Source organism: Gasterosteus aculeatus, chromosome 4 (genome assembly GCF_964276395.1).
Source record: "Gasterosteus aculeatus chromosome 4, fGasAcu3.hap1.1, whole genome shotgun sequence".
NCBI lineage: Eukaryota > Metazoa > Chordata > Actinopteri > Perciformes > Gasterosteidae > Gasterosteus > Gasterosteus aculeatus.
In genome coordinates, this window is record NC_135691.1 from 20,740,626 (window position 1) to 20,759,280 (window position 18,655).

Sequence of the window (18,655 nt, forward strand, 5' to 3'; positions counted from 1 at the left end):
CCTTTGCATCAAAAGTGACATAACTTACCGAATGACACTTAACTGTCATAAGTATTCATTGATATTTATGACAGCTGTCATGTCATGGTTATGACAATGTTATGTCAGTCTTATGAACACCCATTCAAGGAAAGTGTTACCGAACAGGATAGTATATACTTTTTTTCTTTAAATGATTTTAAGAAAAACTTTCCCACTGGTGTCACATTTAAGATTTTATTCAAAAAGACAAGTTATCGTGACCATTCATTCTCAATGCAGTAAAATAAAAATATGGTTCAATCGGTTACTGCCTCATTCCTTGTTTTATATGTCAAACATGCTGTAATACTCAGCCAGTCATGTTGGTAATGTAATGTGTCAGAATCCCATTAGTCAGTGGTTTATGGCAGAAACACTACATCCTACTGGAGGGGAATGACACAGCTGCACTATCAGGACCTTTCAAGATCACACAACTCTTCCTTCAGTTAACCTTCTCAAATCAGAAGCTCTCATTCTCCATTGCGCAATGCAACATTCACAAATTAACTGGGGTCTGTTGTATTCATAAATGTCTAAAGAGTCCATAAGTCATCTATTCTACATCAATGATTTAAAAGAGGGATGGAGAGAAACTGAAGATGGATTTTCTCAAAGATGTAAGACTTGCATTCATTAAATCTAGAAAACAAAAATGAAAGCATGACCGCATCTTAACACAGATGTTAACTATTTAACTTTCCACTTAAAAGTTGTTGTAAGTGCACTATTTAAACCAAATAGCTGTACAGAAGCAGGACTCCCTGGTGTACAAGCTTCAGATGACTGAGCAAAGAACATGAAACCTACATGGTATGTTGCACACAAAAAATAAACTTTACCTCAGAATGTAAATGGACAGCTTTGTAAAAAGAAACATACATTACAATTAAATGACTGACAGGACAGCATAGGACACAGGAGAATACGTTAGACATCTTTTTACTAAAGAATTGTACTGCCAAAACACAGTAGAATAATATATTACGAGTAAGATTCAGCTCGTCACTCATGACTTCCTCCCTCCCCAACCAGTCCACTGCTGAGCCAGTACGTCTTCAGATGTCATGGAACCCCAGTGACGATTGCAGAGATCTACTGCTGGCCTTCTTTCTTCTCTCCCTCTGAGCTGCTGCTGCTGCTGCTGCCTCCATCGCGCTCTGCCGCCATCTGCAGAAAGGAAGGGATGGTTGGTGTTAGTGACGGGTTGTCCTCCACTGACTGAGCACTTTCTAGTCATATTAGGTCAGTAACAGCTATGTAATTTACTGCACAATTAGTTTAATTGGCACATTTATTAGACCTAAAAAATATTACACGTCAAATGAAACTATTTTTAAAGATGTAGAAATAATTTAACATTGAGAAAATGTTCCCAGTTAGTTAGACCAACACTTTACTTTAACCTAACTATTTGATGTTATGACTTAATCAACCAAAATATTAGTTCACTATGAAAAACACTCATAAATTAGAACGCCAAGAAACAATGTATGAAGCTGTAAGGTTAATTATCACGTGTCATCTTTAGGAGCCATGTTCCTACCTTCTTGTAGGCCATTTCAAAGAGTTTAAGGGACGCCTGCTGCAGTGTGGTGGCTGCCTGTTTGATATTCTCTCCTGTTTCAGAGTCCTTGTTGGCCAGAAGATCCCGGACCTTTGAGATCTCCTCCTTCAGCTTGGTGCACTGGGAGTGGACACAACCAAGGGAAAACGATGAATAAAGACTGACCATGAGCTTAAGACAAACAGTATCGAATTGGTGGATCACACATTATAACAGTGGCAAGCTTCAAACAATTATTATACTATTTCCACTTCAGTCACTTTTAGAACGCCTGATTTTTAGGCCCCAAGCAGTAACACTCTTTATTTATCACTAATATCCAAAGTGCTGATTTCCACCTGATCCTAGTTTATTATCAGCATAGGTACCCCACCCTCACCCCCCCTATAAAGTGTACAACAGCAGGTGTGCAAATACTTTGTGGTTAACACGTCTATAGGCAGAGCGACACTCCAGAACTGAACCAACACTAAAGTCCTGGAGTCCCTCAGGAGTGAATTTTTCTCTGTACCGTAGCACACCGGCACTATAGTTTGACCACATGTTCCAGAGCGGAACGCTCATTGCTCACAACAAGTGGATGTGTTTGAACAGAAGTCTATATTGTTTTTGTTAATAATATGCAAGTAATATAGTGGTTGTGTCAAATGACTCAATAAGGGATACCAATAAACGCACCCGACTGCATTGCACAAAGCTCGATGGTTCGCTCGCTCCGTGTCCCTTGCATTTATGTTTTTTGTTTTATTTATATAAAGATAGTTTTGTTCACATTCCGATTCTAATGTCTAACTATTCTGACAAATAGAACGTTCATTGAAATAGCGTACTTTTATTACTACGCTATTATATTGTCATTATGTCATCAGTGGCATAAAATGGTCTGAAAATTGCAAGAATATCGCAATACAAATTTGATATTTTGGCAGCCCTATTCCTTATTGAAAGGCAATTGTAACCCTCCTGTTAAGACATATTTGTGACATAATTCAAACAAGATTATAAATCATTCCAAGTATGCAATGGAAAAATATTATATATAAATAAATTATTTTGAATGCATTAATAATAATAATAATAATAATATTTAATGGTTTTATAAAAGCCCTCTGAATAGCATCTAGGAGGTTCCACACACACACACACACACACACACACACATACGAAGAGAGAGAGAGAGAGAAGAAGAATTAAGTTTAACCTCATCAGCTGGAAGCTGTTCCTTGAACTCCTCCATCTTGGCTTCTGTGTCATGGACAATCCCCTCAGCCATGTTAACTGCCTCCACTCGGTCCTGCGCACATTCAATAAGGCTTGTAAGGGCACTAGTAGCTTAAAGCAGTGGTCCCCAACCTTTTTTACCTCACGGACCATTTTCATGTCAGACAATATTTCGCGGGGGAGGGTGGGGGGGGGGGGGGGGGGGGGGGGGGGAGTAGTCGTTGCGGGCGGAACGACCGACGGAGGGGGGGTAGTAGCTGCGCGCTGTGTTCGCTGGCCGTGCACGGTAAAAGGACAAGAAAAACGCCTGGTGACGCATGGGGAATGTGTCAGAGGGATGAGCGCACATAATTAGGAGAAAATCCGGTCAATTTTCAAAATAAAACATTTTTCAGAAAAAAAATATATCTAAGCTTTCTGTGGTGCGGCCCGGTGGTTGGGGACCACTGGCTTTAAGTACACAAGCCTAAAAGATCAGTGAATCACAAAATTCTTCCACTGGTAGTACTGGTGTATCTTTTGGGACTGAATGATATTAACCTGGTGATTTAACAAGTGTGAGATTGACAATCCAAATGCTTGTTGAATGTCCTCTTGTCAAGTGGACTCTAGAGGTAAATATGGAACGATGATACGTCCCCTGACTTAATTATGTCTCTTTTTAGTTCCGAAAAGAACTCCATATTAACTCCTCCTTGGTCGTTCACAAGCCCATCTTTTCTGATTTGATGTGGGGGATGTCCTTATTTGATTAGTTTATTTTCTGCTAACCCAATCAATACATGTTTGTTACTAAAACAATTCTAGTTATCGTTTCATCTCTTTACCACAGATAAGCTAGTGCTTGCATATGTTAGGTTAGGCTGCAACAATGTAATCATGCACTTGCATAATGTAACCATGTACAAAAATGTTTGCAATCTGAATACCTGAGAAATTATGTGAACTCTCTAAAGAGTTAAACTACTTAAAATACATTGACCCATTATCTTTACCTTTCTTCTCCTGTCCTCCTCTGCGTACTTCTCAGCATTTTTGATCATGTTCTCAATGTCGTCTTTACTGAGACCCCCTGATGACTGGATCACAACTGAGCAGAGAGACAAGATGTTTAGACATTTAACGCGCAGTAGTTTGACCTTTAGATCTGCCTACAACCAATGAAAACAAAGTCAAGACAAAAAAAGAAGAAGAAGAAGTTTCATTAATACAACATGAAGCCAACAGTTATGTGTAGGTTTACTGAAATATTTTGTTGCCTTATCGACCAGTCTATAGATATTGGTGTATAGTCCTCAGTGACCATTGCTACACGTGGAAACATTAGTATTGAGAATTAATGTGTTCTTACTGAAGATTAGGTTCAGAAATCATATGAACAAAATGCCGGTCAATGTATCTCCACACTCACTCTGCTGTTCTCGGCCTGTCCCCTTGTCCTTGGCGGAGACGTGGACGATGCCATTGGCGTCGATGTCAAAAGTGACCTCAACTTGGGGAACACCACGGGGAGCAGGGGGGATTCCCACCAAAGTGAACTGACCCAGCACCTTGTTGTCTGCTGCCATCTCTCTTTCTCCCTGACACACCTTGATCTCTACCTGAGTCTGTCCATCAGCTGCTGTGGAGAACACCTGCAGGAGAGGAGGCGGAGTCATTCACAAAACCTGTCAACAGAAGTTCTTTCTTATACAAATCAGAGTCCATTGGGACACCCTGTAGTACCTGGCTCTTCTTGGTGGGAATTGTGGTATTCCTGTTGATGAGTTTGGTGAAGACTCCACCAAGGGTCTCAATACCCAGAGACAACGGTGTCACATCTAACAGCAGCACATCAGTGACATCCCCGGCCAAAACCCCGCCCTGGATGGCTGCTCCTATGGCAACGGCCTCATCGGGATTGACAGACTTGCTGGGAGCACGACCGAACAGATCCTGAACAGTTTGTTGGACCTGCAGAAACAAACGCCTTGTGTTATACTACAAAATTTACATCTCTGGCAAAATCTTGTAATCATGTTTCTATTTTAGGGATTGAGTTAATGTTAGCAGTATAATATCAGCTTTACTTTTAGATAAAGGTCCATCTTAAATTTACGTCCCCATCACTTTCAATCCAATCATTCACCAGCTATTTCACTGATTAGTCAGCTAAGTAAAACAAATTAATTTCTTGAAAATATAAAGTAACATATGATCAGTGAATTTAATTATAGTGTGTTTTTGGGACGAGTGGTCCCAAACTACCAACTATCCTTGACATTTTTTATAGCAGCTCGTTCCTGAATAATGTCCTCCTTGTTAAGCTAGGACCTCTGGGTCAGATGTCAGACTGTGATAAGTACCTTGGGCATTCGGCTCATGCCTCCAACCAGCAGCACCTCTCCGATATCACCCTTGGAAACCTCTGCATCCTGCATGGCCTTTTGACAGGGAGCCACAGTGCGTCGGATCAAATCCCCCACAATGCCTTCAAACTGAGAGCGAGTCAGCTTCATGTTGAGATGTTTGGGACCAGAAGCATCCATCGTCAGATAGGGAAGGTTGATGTCAGTCTGAAAAAGAAGAAACAATTGAATTTGAATTAACCGGTCAGCTTCCAGCTGATGCACATTGAAATCAAGGTAAAAAAATGAAATCTTTGAAGCCAAAAAGGAGCCTTCAAGTCACAGCAGCCTACGAGTACTTTGCCTTAAAGATTAACAGTGATCCATTACACCACTAATATCTAGAACTCTCCTTAACATTACAAGCATAGCCCTCGCTTTTCTATCAGAAAATTCTCTATAATAACCAAATCAGAATATGCTGTTAACATGACATGTTGTTTTGCATTACTGACATATTTAGAGTATTAGATTTCATTGTTGGTGGTTAGGTGTACCTGCAGTGAAGAGGACAGCTCACACTTGGCCTTCTCAGCAGCCTCTCGGACTCGCTGAAGCCCCATGCTGTCTTTCATCAGATCGACCCCAGACTGAAGTGACAAAAACAAACATTGAGTCAAAGGCACTGAATTGGAGATCAAACGGCCAATGTTTAATTTTTAATCTAAATTATTACCTCTTTCTTAAATTCCTTGACAATATGTTGGAGTAGGTGTTGGTCAAAGTCCTCTCCCCCCAGGAAAGTGTCACCGTTGGTGGACTTCACCTCAAAAACTCCCTTCTGGATCTCCAGGACTGAGATATCAAACGTACCTCCACCCAGATCATACACAGCAATACTGAAAATAGAAATCCCAAGTACTTTCTATAACAACTGATACTACTGGTTTGTAATGAACACCAGCCTGTCCTTGTGAACCTTTCCTTACATTTTATCCTGGGTTTTGTCCAGGCCGTAGGCCAGAGCAGCGGCTGTTGGCTCGTTGATTACGCGCAGGACGTTCAGACCAGCGATCTGTCCGGCATCTTTGGTCGCCTAAAGAAATCACATATATGTTCTGCACTTCCTCCAAACATAGGTTTCGTCCACAATTCAAGAAAATGAATGTTAAAGTGAATAGCAATGATCCAAGTTTATTGGACCTTAAGTAGAGATACTTTTTAAACTGTTCTTGTCTGATCGCTGTATTGCTCATGTAAATACTTTGGGTTGATAAATACGTGCTCATCAAGCTGTAATGCGAGAGGGCCATGAAGTGTGTACCTGTCTCTGGGAGTCGTTAAAGTAAGCTGGTACCGTGACCACAGCATTCTTCACTTTGGTTCCCAAGTAGTTCTCTGCAACACAAATACCAAACAAAGAACAGTAATGGCCAAATATCTTTGATGAATAGCTAATATGTGATATCTATGCAGTGTCGTTTCAGTCATACCTGCTGTCTCCTTCATCTTGATCAGGACGAAGGCTCCAGCCTGGCTTGGAGAGTACATTTTCCCATGAACCTCAACCCACGCGTCACCGTTTGATGCACGCACAATCTTGAAGGGAACGTTCTTTCTGTGAATGGAAAAAAAAGATTCTTACAGGAGGCCGATGATTCTAGTTAATAGTGTAATTTTGTGCAAAACACTTTCATTACTTGACTGGTATATAGCGTGTATCGAAAATATTACTCCACCCCAGGAACGTATGGCTGTGGTCATTCAGTGCATCATAATTTAATTTATTATTCTCCAATTAAAATGTCATAACTGAAAAAGCCAAAGGCAGAAATATATTTGTCTCCAAAATAGAATTGTTACTTAATGGATTCTTGATCATGTCCTGGTCACACATAAGTGGTTTCACCCTAGCATTCAAGGAGCACAAAACATTTTCTTTCGGTTTAAAACGGTGTTAAAAAACGTCATAAGATAAGCATCTGGGAGTCCGTCAACGTTTTATCGTCTGTTATGAAAAAAAGATAATAGCAAAAGCATGCACATTTTTGTTGTCCGTTTTAGCGAGAAGCCAGCATGTTGACAACTATGATTCGGAGTGAAAGAACAAAAAGTTGTTTGGTTCTCATAGCTGATTGGCCCGGACCATAAAATGGTCTGAAAATTACAATATCATTTATCACATTCCTTTTGGTGCAACACCCACACACAAAAAAAAATAGTTATCTGTGACAGCTCTCTACCTGGTGTCTTCATTTATCCAGATTTCTTACCTCGGTATGTGCTTGCATCATAGACTGCATGCAAGAATGTAAGTCTATTGCAGAGACTGTAATTTTGTAATATTCTTACTTTCCCGGCCCAAAACATATTTCCCAGAACAAAAGTTCATTCAAAGATAAAATTAGCTAAAAAGTGTTTATCCCTTTTTTCCAAATATAAATTGAGAAAAAATGATTTCCGTTTGAACAATAAACAGACATCTCTGCCGTTATTCCTAGGTTAGTGGGACTTCTTCCTTTAAGTTTGATTTAGGGCTGCAACAACGATCGATGAAATCACTAAAATTCAATTATTAAAAGTGGTGGCAAATTTCACTATAGATTTGTTGTGTTGCGAGATTATTGGCAAAATATGCAAAGGCAACGTAACATGGCACGGGATCACCACGTTGTCCTGTTTTGACGTGAGGAACGTAAGGAGCCTCCAGCAGGCAACAAGCTAGCGTTAGTTCGCTAATGACAGCAGTAAAGCAGTTAGCGTCACACGTTTCTATTTAATCGCCTTTTTTGGATGATTAATTTTTCAATCTGTTGTCCTGTATATATTTCGTGCGTGGTCCCATATCGGTTATTGTTGACAAATATATTTGTATGTGTTGTACTTTTTAATGCTTTCATACACGGTGGTCTGGTGCGCTTGCGCATATACGGTAGTTGATGTTATGCCTGTAATGGGAGACACACGAGTGAACAATTAAACCAGCGCGGCTAACTAAGAAGCCTATAATGCATTTATTTACAAATGCCATTTTAAATTCATCTCATAGCACTTACTTTCTAGCTGTACTTAGATGTTGTGTATATATTTCCTTAACTTGCACTACAATGATAAAATTTAATTAAATAAATAACGGGTGTGTGTGCAGGGAGTATAGAGAACTGAGTTTTTTTTACTTTTTATATATTATTATGTTCAAGGAGCAACCCTAACCCTTTCTGAAGTATTTTTGCAATGTGAATTTGCAGTTCTTTTACGGTTGGAAATTAAAGCTTTTTAATGAAAAAGAAATAGAAATCGACCGATTAATCGATTATCAAAATAATTGTTAGTTGCAGCCCAAGTTTGATTCATATCATGCATTGCAGGAAACTTACAGGTCCTTCTGGACCTCGGCATCATCGTAGCGACGTCCAATCAGTCTCTTTGTGGCATACAGCGTGTTTTGAGGGTTGGTGACCGACTGGCGTTTAGCGGGCATGCCCACCAGGCGCTCCCCCTCTGCTGTGAAAGCCACGACAGAAGGAGTCGTTCTGGCTCCTTCTGCATTCTCCAACACCTGAGGGGGAAAAAGAAAACCTTTAGTTGCATTCTACCTGGACTGGTGCACCATCTGACATCTTGAGTTTACTCCAAGGAATATGTCATATTGCCCCTGATCTGTAGTTATCATTTATCTTTTAAAAGCAAAATGAGAACAAATGTCTCCAAAATTGATGAATTGCTTTGTTTAACAGAACAGTTCCTATTGCCATAACCTTATTTCGGACATTCCTCAACATATGACCAAACACCTCAACCCACAAAACCTAATTATGCAAGGCTAATATGGTATATTCTACCATTCATTTAAAAGGAAGGATTATCTTCTGCTCTTATAAGCTGGATCCGTATGGTCAAATTTGCTTAGGATGGTTCCAAATAGAGTGAAATGACCGGTAGTCAAGTGGTCGCCACGAACAGCTGTTCAAACGATTTAATGCTAACGAAAGGAGCTTCAATGCTTCCCTTAGCTCCTTTAGCATAGGGACCACTGGACCATCCTTTAAGAAAGGAAAGGAGATAATTCAGTCCCACAATTCCTTGCAGCAACTACTTTTAAATAGCATCATTCGACCGTTCATGACCGATAAACGCAGATCATGTACTCCGGCTTCCTCCCACAGTCCAAAGACATGCTCTGGGGATCAGGTTAATTGGGGACTCTAAATTGCCCGTAGGTGTGTGAATGTGAGCGTGAATGGTTGTATGTCTCTGTGTAGCCCCGCGATTGGCTGGCGACCAGTCCAGGGTGTATCCTGTCTCTCGCCCAAAGTTGGCTGGGATAGACTCTAGCCCTCCGCGAGCGACCCTGTGACCAGGATAAGCGGTTTGACAATGGATGGAGAATAAAGAAATACTTTGAACTATCTTTAGTTCCTGCAAAATGGGCATACATCTAAAATTGAAGGCATAAATCTACGGCTGCACAGTATACCATAGTGTTTCCCACACAAAGACCAATAGACAAATTCATTAAAAAAAATAATTATTAACAACTAACTTTCGATTTCAAAACATTCAACTGTTGAAAAAAGCTCATGTGTTGACATACTGAACCTCCATGACAGACCGCTGATGCGTTTGTTCACCCTCACCTTGGCCTGCTTCCCCTCCATGACAGCAACACATGAGTTTGTGGTTCCCAGGTCAATTCCAATTACTGCGCCCTTGATGGCCTCCGACCTACAAACAGCAATGACAGTCTTGTCAGGATTGGAATGAAATATTCGTAACTATGACTTAATCAGTGTATAACTGAAAGCAATATTTGTAGTGTTTTTGTGAGGCAGAAAAAACAGCCTATTAGGACACTAGCTGTGGTCTTTGCGTTTTTCGTTCTGAATGTAGGGATGCGTTTTTAAACCTGCTGTTAAACCGGCCCCATCAATTTCAGATGAATTGATTAACAAGCAGAAAGGACAGTTCCCAGATCTGCATGGACTGTGTCCAGGAGGGGCCAGAGGGTTCCATAAGGGCCCCCAAACAAAAATAATGCTTTGGACTAAGATCTGATGATTTTGGTGAATTTGGGCAATTTGAGCTGCATGCATGCAAAGGCCTTTTGACAACTACCGTTGTCATATGCATAGGTGGAAGGGCCTTTGATGCATCATATGCATAGGTGGAAGGGCCTTTGATGCATGCAGCTTTAATTATAATCATTATTTGAAATTTCTGATATTCTATTACTATCAGCATTATAGAAGTTTTATTCGAATGGATCAACATTCCAGGGCATTGATGTTTACCTTATAGAATATTTGTATGTTAGATTTTACTCTCTGGCACTCAAACAACCGAGTAACTATGTGAAAAAAATAATTCCCCATGCCTTTTCGGGCGGAATAGGTTTAATTCAAAAATACATTAAAAGTTTTGTGCTACTACTTACGCATAGTCTCTTCGGGATAGAGCTCTGAGAGCATTTGGTGTAAAACCGCCTGTCCAACATGCCTGTGTAGACAAATATTGTTACAATTAATTTTGACCAAAGAAAACATGCATGCAATTAATGTCAGCTTTTGTTCAATATTTTTTGTCAATCCTAGAATGAATGCCTTTATATGCTACAGTGAGGATAGTTAAGACTTGCCTAGTAAACTATATAAATACCTAGAAACAAATGGCAAATAAGATATTCTATGAACCAACATATGTAGGAAGTAAAATAAGTTAGTTAAGTTTCCATAACTTACTTCCTAAAATAATATTAATTAAGAAGCATTACAACCGATACTAGTTACGAATATGGTCGCGTGGTGGTGGTGATGACGATCCATGATTAAATGCTGGTCTACTCGGCATGTTACAGAACACACACGCTTTTGCAGGTCTTCCCACTTACAAAGCATGTAGGAGTCGGCCCTTTTTATCATAGGTAATATTCAACTGGAGAGACAATCTAAAACAAAAATCCAGAAAATCACGTAGGATTTAAAAAAATATATTTTGCAGTTTATTGCATGACATAAGTAAATATTTGGTACAGAAACCTTTGTTTGCATTTACAGACAGGTTAGCTCAGTGAACAGTACTCATTGTGGGGAGGGGACACATCATTGAAGGTCACTGGTCCCCACTTTGGAACAGGGAGCCAATTTAATACAGATGCTTACTTAAAACAGAATGACAAGGAGAATAGAATAGTTAACCTTGACAACCCACCCATTACATAGTGTGACCAGATCACGTTAGATAATTGACAGGTTAGACATCAAGCTGTTACCGGCTGATTGAGGCTAAAGTATAAGCCTGCAATGAAAGTGAAGTAGAAAAGGAGAGACAGCGGTAACGTTGTTTGACATCCCTTAATAGTATGTGTAGTATAGCAATTGGATAACTTCTAAGAAGCCAACTACATTGCATTTTAACGTTAATAACATTAGTCACAGCCAATGTTGGCGTCTAGCTAACACTGTTAGCATGCTAAGCTAGCCGGGTGCTTGTCCAATGTTAGTACTATGGTCAATATAAGCATACTTACTAATATATTAGTATTTCTTAAAACTCACCTTTTTAACGATAGAGGACACATTTCTTGCAATGTTCCTTGTCGGGAGAGTCCTTGAAACGCATGTTGCGGCAGTCAACATTTTGTCAACTTGGCTAACAGGGCACCTAAATCGAATATAACGACAGCGTTCGCCGGAGTCCCTGGAACGTTGAACAGTAAACAGCTTAAATATGTATCTTCAGCTACAGTCTTTTGGTTTCCACACGGCGTATACAGGGTAGTGCAGACAGCGAAGCTGAAGTCCAACAAAGCTACAGCGGTAAAGGAACTGCGAAGCTTCTAGAAAAAATTATTCAACACATGTTGCACCATGCACCGCTGAAGGACCCCAACTTTGGTTGCATAACTACTGCCTGAATGGGTTTTAAAATGTTAATGAAATGTTTGAGAACTGTTTATTAGATAAATGCAAGCATGTTATTAAATATATGATCACCGTAAAATAGTGCATATGTTTGACGTAGAAACCAAATAATTGACTGCTAATATCGCGTTTTTGTGATCATGGAACAGTACAAGGCAGATGACGTTTTACCAAGTAGACATGTGAAGGTCATGACGCAACCATAACGAGGGGTATGGGGTTGTCACGTGTATTACATCAGGTGCGCTAAAGCAGAGGTCCCTAACCACCAGGCCGCGGATCGGTACCGGTCCGTGGGCCATTTGTTCTCAGGCCGGGCCACAGAAAGTATTTTTTTTATTTTTTATTGTTTATTCTGAAAATGTACTGGATTGAGAAAGGGCCATTGTCTAATATGTTAAAACTACTGTTAAAGCCTAGTTTATGCTTCTGCGTTTTCAGAGCGACGCAGACGCAAGACCCCCTTACGTGTCCCTTGCGTCGCTTTTCTTGCGTCCTTGCGTGCGTCAACCCATTTTTCTAGGCTTGCGTTGCTTTCGACGCAAGCGACTCAAACCTCCCGCAGCGCACAAGGCTGCGATTGGTCTGCTAACTACACTACATCCTTTACGGAGTCTCACATTTCCGTTTTCATAGCACGATACCGCTATTATTTTAAAACGAAGACTGTTTACGAGAGGACGGATCAGAAGAAATGCATAAATATGACCACTTCTACATGTCGTCATTGGCGGACTATAAGGATGCGTGGATGGCCTCTGATTCATGGAGGGAGATCTCCGCATATATATTTTATCCAACTAACAAATCATACCCCCAGTTTTCTGTATTTTCTGTGAACTTGGTATTAAAACAGTGTCAAAATGTAAAATAAAGTCAGTATAAAGTGCTTGTGGACTGATTCCGCTTTTGCGCTACAACACTTAACCAGGGGACTGGTTCTGATTGCTGCCCCAAATACACAAAAGCTTTTTCTCAATACCTAGAACACCGAGAACGGACGTGCGTCCTCTGGAGAGTGAATTGCGTAGTCTGTGCTCCCAGGTAAGAGAGAACGGAGAATGGTTATTTCCATAATTGGAACAGCAGTTGACTTGAAAAGGTCATCACAACTTGCTTGTCTTGTCAATGAATACAGTTCTTGACTGTTAACTATTTTTACTATCAAGCTTTTTAAAATTATTATTATTTTTTAAATGGTATAAATTGCCCTTCACAGTTCAAATTCAAATCCAGCCTTCATCGGCCTTGTGAGAGCCAAATATCCCAGAATGCATTTCACCAACAGGCAACAATGGCAGAGGAAAATAAACACAACTCTAGAATTTGACAAATTCTACTATATTTAGGTCACAGAAGGTCATTTCAGGTGAGACGTTAGTTGTTTAAGCATCATTTCTGTAGTTGGTTTGTCAACTCTTAACAATTAGCTCCGAGGTGTAGTAGGCGGGATCGTCATTTTATGTCTGGTATATATAAATCAGACATGAAACAATTAGCCAGAAATATCTCAATGGATCAGACCAGAATATGAGTTTACGCTGGTGCTCCATTATATATACCATTTCTAATTTTAAATGAAAACAAAACAAAATCTTGATAGAAGATAAAATACTTAACAGTCAAGAAGTCTGTTAAAATGTATTAAATCCAGCTGACGTGTTGACGTCATCAAGTCAGCTGCCGATTACGGAAATGACGTTCTCCGCTCGCTTGTAGCTGTGAGTTTGGATACGCGAGTCTACTACTCGTTCTCGCTCAACGGACGACAGCGCATGAAGGGCCTTCGTTTCACACAAGCCGGCTCTTTCAAATCTCGCGAGAGGAAAAGAGGAAAAGTTCCTGGACAACGTCTACGTGCCTTAACGGGGAGGTGCTTGGTTACTGTAAAATATATAGGCTGAAGTATACTGACGATACCTAAACGTCGAATGAATGTTGGGTTATCCACGTAAACCTTTGAATTTGGACATTTGGAAGGAGAGTTGGTGAACGCGCTGCCGCTGTAGAGAACTGCCTCTCCCCTGCCGGGCATCCAGCCCGCCGGACCGACATGGCGGAGAGTGGCTCGCTGGTAGATTTTTCCGGGTCTCTGACGAGCTCGACGCTGCCGCCGCCGAGGACCCGCATCTTCAAAATCATCGTGATCGGGGACTCGGGTGTTGGGAAGACCTGCCTCACCTACCGCTTTTGTGCTGGAAAGTTCCCCGAAAAGACCGAGGCCACGATCGGGGTGGACTTCAGAGAGAGGCTGGTGGAGTTTGACAGCGAGAAGATAAAGGTACGCGGTGCATGGTCATAGAAGTCAGGATAGATGATGATGATAGTTGATGTTGTGCCTTTGGTATCTTGGCTCTTCTGGTACAGAGATCATCTAAAGTAAAACTCGCTCACTCTATAGCTATGTCAGAAGGACTGCAGGGATAGATGTTGGAAAATAAGCCGAATCAAAGACACGTCAGTCCACAGCGAGTGGAAGGGTCTGCCCATCGACAGTCTTCTTGAAACAATAATAGTCATAACAGCCAGATGTATATACTGATTTTTGTGTGGGGTCCGGTGCAAAGTTCTTAGTTTTCTAGAATTGTCTTATAGTCTAAAACACCCATGATTACAATTCCAAAGAGTTTGATACTGACCCAAATTGCTGGACCGAAGACTGTGACAACAGGGTTGATCTGTTATGTACGTTGTAATTATAATATTTTAGTTTTAATAATAATAATGCCTACTTTTTTTTATAGCACTTTTCTAGGTACCCAAAGATGCTTTGCAAAGACCGACAAGAACAAAACAAGGCAAAAAAGGCATAATTGTAGTTTATACTAATCTGAAAATGTTTACATAGTTGCTGGTGTGCAATTTGTTATTTAATGATACATAACCACTCAACAAATGTATATCTATTAATTTGTTTTGTGAGGTTTACAAAATTAATAGAATCGGTTCTCTCTATCAAAAACCGTACCATACCCTAAGGCCGAGAAACGGTATCTGGAATGTAAACAAATGGGTGCCCCCCCACAAATAGGATTGGATCCATAAGAGCTGATCTATTTCCTAACTATCCCTCACAGATCCAGCTATGGGACACTGCGGGTCAGGAACGCTTCAGGAAGTCCATGGTGCAGCACTATTACCGCAACGTGCATGCTGTTGTCTTTGTTTATGATGTGACCAACGCTGCAAGCTTCCGCAGCCTCCCAGCATGGATTGAAGAGTGCAAGCAGCACGCGCTGGGCACTGAGGTACCCAGAATCCTAGTTGGAAACAAATGCGACCTTCAAGACTCTGTTCAAGTGGGCACAAACGTAGCACAACAGTTCGCCGACGTCCATTCTATGCCCCTGTTTGAGACGTCTGCCAAGAACCCAAGCAGCCAGGGAGAGGGAACTTGTGTCGCAGGCAACAGTGACCATGTTGAGGCTATTTTTATGACGGTGGCACACAAGCTGAAGTCTCAAAAGCCTCTGGTTTTGAGCCAGCCACCCACGGGATCAGTGGGTACCATCAACCTGGGCAGGTGGGGGGCTGATGGGGGAGATGGGGCTAAGAGCTGGGGATGCTGCTGAGGGAGGAAATGAAAGGTGAGAGGGAGACAACTTCAGTTGTGGCTGCACAAGGCAGAGGCTTTGAAAGCACAAGGAGCTAAGGGAAGTGTGGACAAATGGATCAAGCCCAATCTCTTCATAATCAACACAAAGATTGATTAATTTCTCCATGACCAAAGGATACTTGTTTTCCCATTAGCTATACTTAATAAATTACTTAGGTTTTGAGACAGTATGCTTGTTGTTTTGGACTGACAAAATCGTTGGTCTATGGTTGAACTGAAATTATATTTAACAAGGGGCGAAAAATCAGGTTCTGATTAATCTTTCTTCTTTCATTAAGCATGTGTTGTCTTGGGCTCTGTGGCAACAGAAACATCAGTATCAGAATCCATGTATTGCCACGTTACGTAGGGATTTCAATTGATGCAATATAAGAATAAAATATAATAAGATAACAAATGATTTTTAAATTAAAATACAAACAGTACGTTAAAAAATGCATTCATGTCCATAAATATCCAAACACATTAAAATTCAATACATTCACCACAATGAGGGTTCCAGCATTTGTTGTTCTTGTGAACATGAACTTGAATCAGGGTTCCTCATGAAAACACATTACATAACACAAACATGTTGAATTGATTTCCTTCGCGGAGAGGGCGCGCTGTAAGGTGCAGGGTTGTTGTTGGACATTGCTGCTCCGTGTCCCATGTCGATGTGTCCCTGAGAAAGTTACCTAATCTCTAACTGCTCTCCGGGCACCTTTACGGCAGCCCACTACTCCCACTGTGTGGGAAAGGTTAAATGCGGAGAACAATTTTCTCTATGTGTAATATAATAATACTTGCACCCACTACTTATCATGTATGTAAGCTTATAAAACAACATTGTATGGTATAGTGGACCATGTGCTGTTATCGTTTTCAAATCAAATCCAATCAGATGGCCTTGGGGGTATTCCAGAAAGGAGGTTCAACAAACTCTGAGTCTATCCCTGAACTCCGAGTTGACTTACTCTGAGACGGGAAACTCTGAGTATCCGGTTCAAAAACAGCTGATCTGCGTTAGTTCAATCAACTCGGAGTATGTTCACCTTGAGTTAAGCGTGTGCGTGACAATTATAAAAAGCCATCATCAATGGAGCCCCGATACCACGAGTCACCATGACAACAGTAAATAAAACACTTAGACTTAGACACATTTTTATTTTATACCTATCGAAGTCATTTAAAATGTGACGCTGTAGCCTACACCAACACATTAAAAAACAAAGAAACATTGAGTTGTGGGACGAGACTGGTAGAAACTCTGGGTTTCTTATAGTAAACCTGCCAGCGAGCAGGTTATGTTCACAGTCTGTTACCATGGTGATTGACTCAGAGTTTCAGTTACCTCTCTATCTGGAACGGATCACTCAGTTTCCCTGATCTCAGGGTTAACTTACTCTGAGTTTTCACATAACCAGCTTTCTGGAATACCCCCCTGCTCTCAGAGCACGCCATCTGATTTGCTGATTAGCGTGTTCACAGGATATGCACACAAAAAACAGACACAATATGTGATAGCTTCATCTCTGAGGAATATACATTATGTGAGTGGTTGTCCTTAGAGTCAATGTCCCCTTCACACCAGCTCCTACGGTTACCTTTGTCTTTTCTTCACTAAAGCCATTACAACAGCCCAGAAAGAAAGATACAGAATGGTATTAATCAACAAATATACAATTGAATGGAACTACTCAAGACAAGTAGTTGCAATGGTTTTGTCATAAACTACCTGGACAATTTCAAAATGTTTTTTATTGAATGCACATATCTGAAATGTTTATATCACATTTACGCTGCATGCAGTGAGTTCTTTCATTGATATTAACTTATTAAATGCTATTGTCTACAAAGAAATAAAGTCACTGCCAAAGTCCAAAGTGATCTGTCTGATCAAGAACACAAACCACTTGCATCTCTTTACAACATTCCATCCATTCAACAAGGAAATGTGAACACAGCTTTAAGGAAACAGAATCTATAACCATCTCCTCCTTTCTGGAACGGAGAAAACCAGTGAAAATGGTTAAGAAAATGATGTGTCAGGTCAGTCTGCTATAAGGAGGCAGTTTGGAAGGACCCTCCTCTTCCTCCCTGATGCTCTGGTCAATGGACTGAGGAGGACAGTTGAAAAGCCTGTTGTCATCTGCTGCTGCACACAAGAAAACTACATCACTCGACTGTTAGGAGAAAACCACCAAACACAGTAATCCGCAGCAACATGGCACAAGGAATAGAGCTGGGATGTCCTTCTGTCGGAGGATCTGTCAGTTTAATCCCATGTCAAGTTGTCTTACCTGTGGTGTTTGAATGTGTACAAAGGTTAGATCGTCCTGACTGGACAGATAGAAGCTAGAAGCTCCTGTAGTCACTGTATGATTGGGACTGAATGATGACGGGTAGTCTTAGAGGGCTTTGATTGGTAGGAAGACTAGAAGAGAAATCCGAGTGTATAGCCCATTTACAATTAGTTTGGGAAGTGATAATGGTCACCAATGGACATTCGTAAATTGTCTTTGTTGTATTGCAACTAATCGAATTGAACTGTTGACTTTGTACACATGACATCTATCACACTTCTGAAGACAATGTTTGAAAAACTGCAATACTGTCATGTCATGATAAGAGGGGAAGTTTAGATAAAACAATAAGACTACATCTGTATCGTTTGTACAATAAGTTGTGTGTAAGACATGTCAACTAAGATAAAACTGCTCAGGATATGAAATCTGTGCAACGTGTATATCCAATGTCGAGGAGGCCACTCGGTGTATCATGATCAGATGTATGTATCAGGATAAAGAACCTGACGGTCCTTGTACAATGAGAATTGTGCGTGCGCAGAACCTACCTTCTTATTCCAATATATATGTTGGTGCTGGAAAAGAAAACCTTTGAGTAGCCTTGACGCATGGCTTGTGTGTGTGCCAACTCTGTCTCCTGTTTGCAAACATTAAATATCCTGTTTTGAGATTTTTTCTAAAAGATAATGTTGTTT

At 40.7% G+C, this 18,655-nt stretch overlaps 3 protein-coding genes across 6 annotated transcripts in view; 1 reads left to right on the forward strand and 2 right to left on the reverse strand.

The window, feature by feature from the left end:
• Positions 1-202: 202 nt before the first annotated feature.
• Positions 203-12,240, reverse strand: hspa9 (heat shock protein 9). 2 transcript variants are annotated; one of them, XM_040173787.2, is made up of 16 exons: positions 11,691-12,240; positions 10,571-10,632; positions 9,774-9,861; positions 8,514-8,695; positions 6,630-6,754; positions 6,461-6,534; positions 6,126-6,232; positions 5,873-6,035; positions 5,694-5,786; positions 5,155-5,364; positions 4,535-4,762; positions 4,221-4,443; positions 3,805-3,899; positions 2,790-2,882; positions 1,568-1,708; positions 203-1,191 (listed from the first exon to the last, which is right to left on the reverse strand). In XM_040173787.2, the coding sequence occupies exons 1-16, from the start codon at positions 11,769-11,771 to the stop codon at positions 1,117-1,119; spliced, it is 2,040 nt and encodes a 679-aa protein (XP_040029721.2). In that variant the 5' UTR covers positions 11,772-12,240; the 3' UTR covers positions 203-1,116. The 2 variants fall into 2 exon arrangements, with proteins under 2 accessions (XP_040029721.2, XP_077957100.1); XM_078100974.1 differs by lacking the exons at positions 9,774-9,861; positions 10,571-10,632; positions 11,691-12,240 and adding an exon at positions 9,254-9,636 and having other exon boundaries at positions 8,514-9,149.
• A 1,472-nt stretch (positions 12,241-13,712) lies between these two features.
• Positions 13,713-18,642, forward strand: rab33ba (RAB33B, member RAS oncogene family a). Its single transcript, XM_040173578.2, has 2 exons — positions 13,713-14,337; positions 15,134-18,642. The coding sequence occupies exons 1-2, from the start codon at positions 14,110-14,112 to the stop codon at positions 15,626-15,628; spliced, it is 723 nt and encodes a 240-aa protein (XP_040029512.2). The 5' UTR covers positions 13,713-14,109; the 3' UTR covers positions 15,629-18,642.
• The window catches only part of LOC120817395 (histone-lysine N-methyltransferase SETD7), a 28,519-nt gene continuing 27,258 nt past the window's right edge, over positions 17,395-18,655 (reverse strand). For 2 of the 3 annotated variants that reach the window (XM_040173580.2, XM_078100977.1), the window contains one exon: positions 17,395-17,809. Coding sequence is in view for 2 of the 3 variants with exons in the window: in XM_078100977.1 (XP_077957103.1) it covers positions 17,700-17,809 (110 nt within the window). In the remaining variant the exon portion in view is untranslated. The remainder of the gene's footprint in view (positions 17,810-18,655) is intronic. The other variant, XM_078100976.1, reaches the window with a different exon arrangement.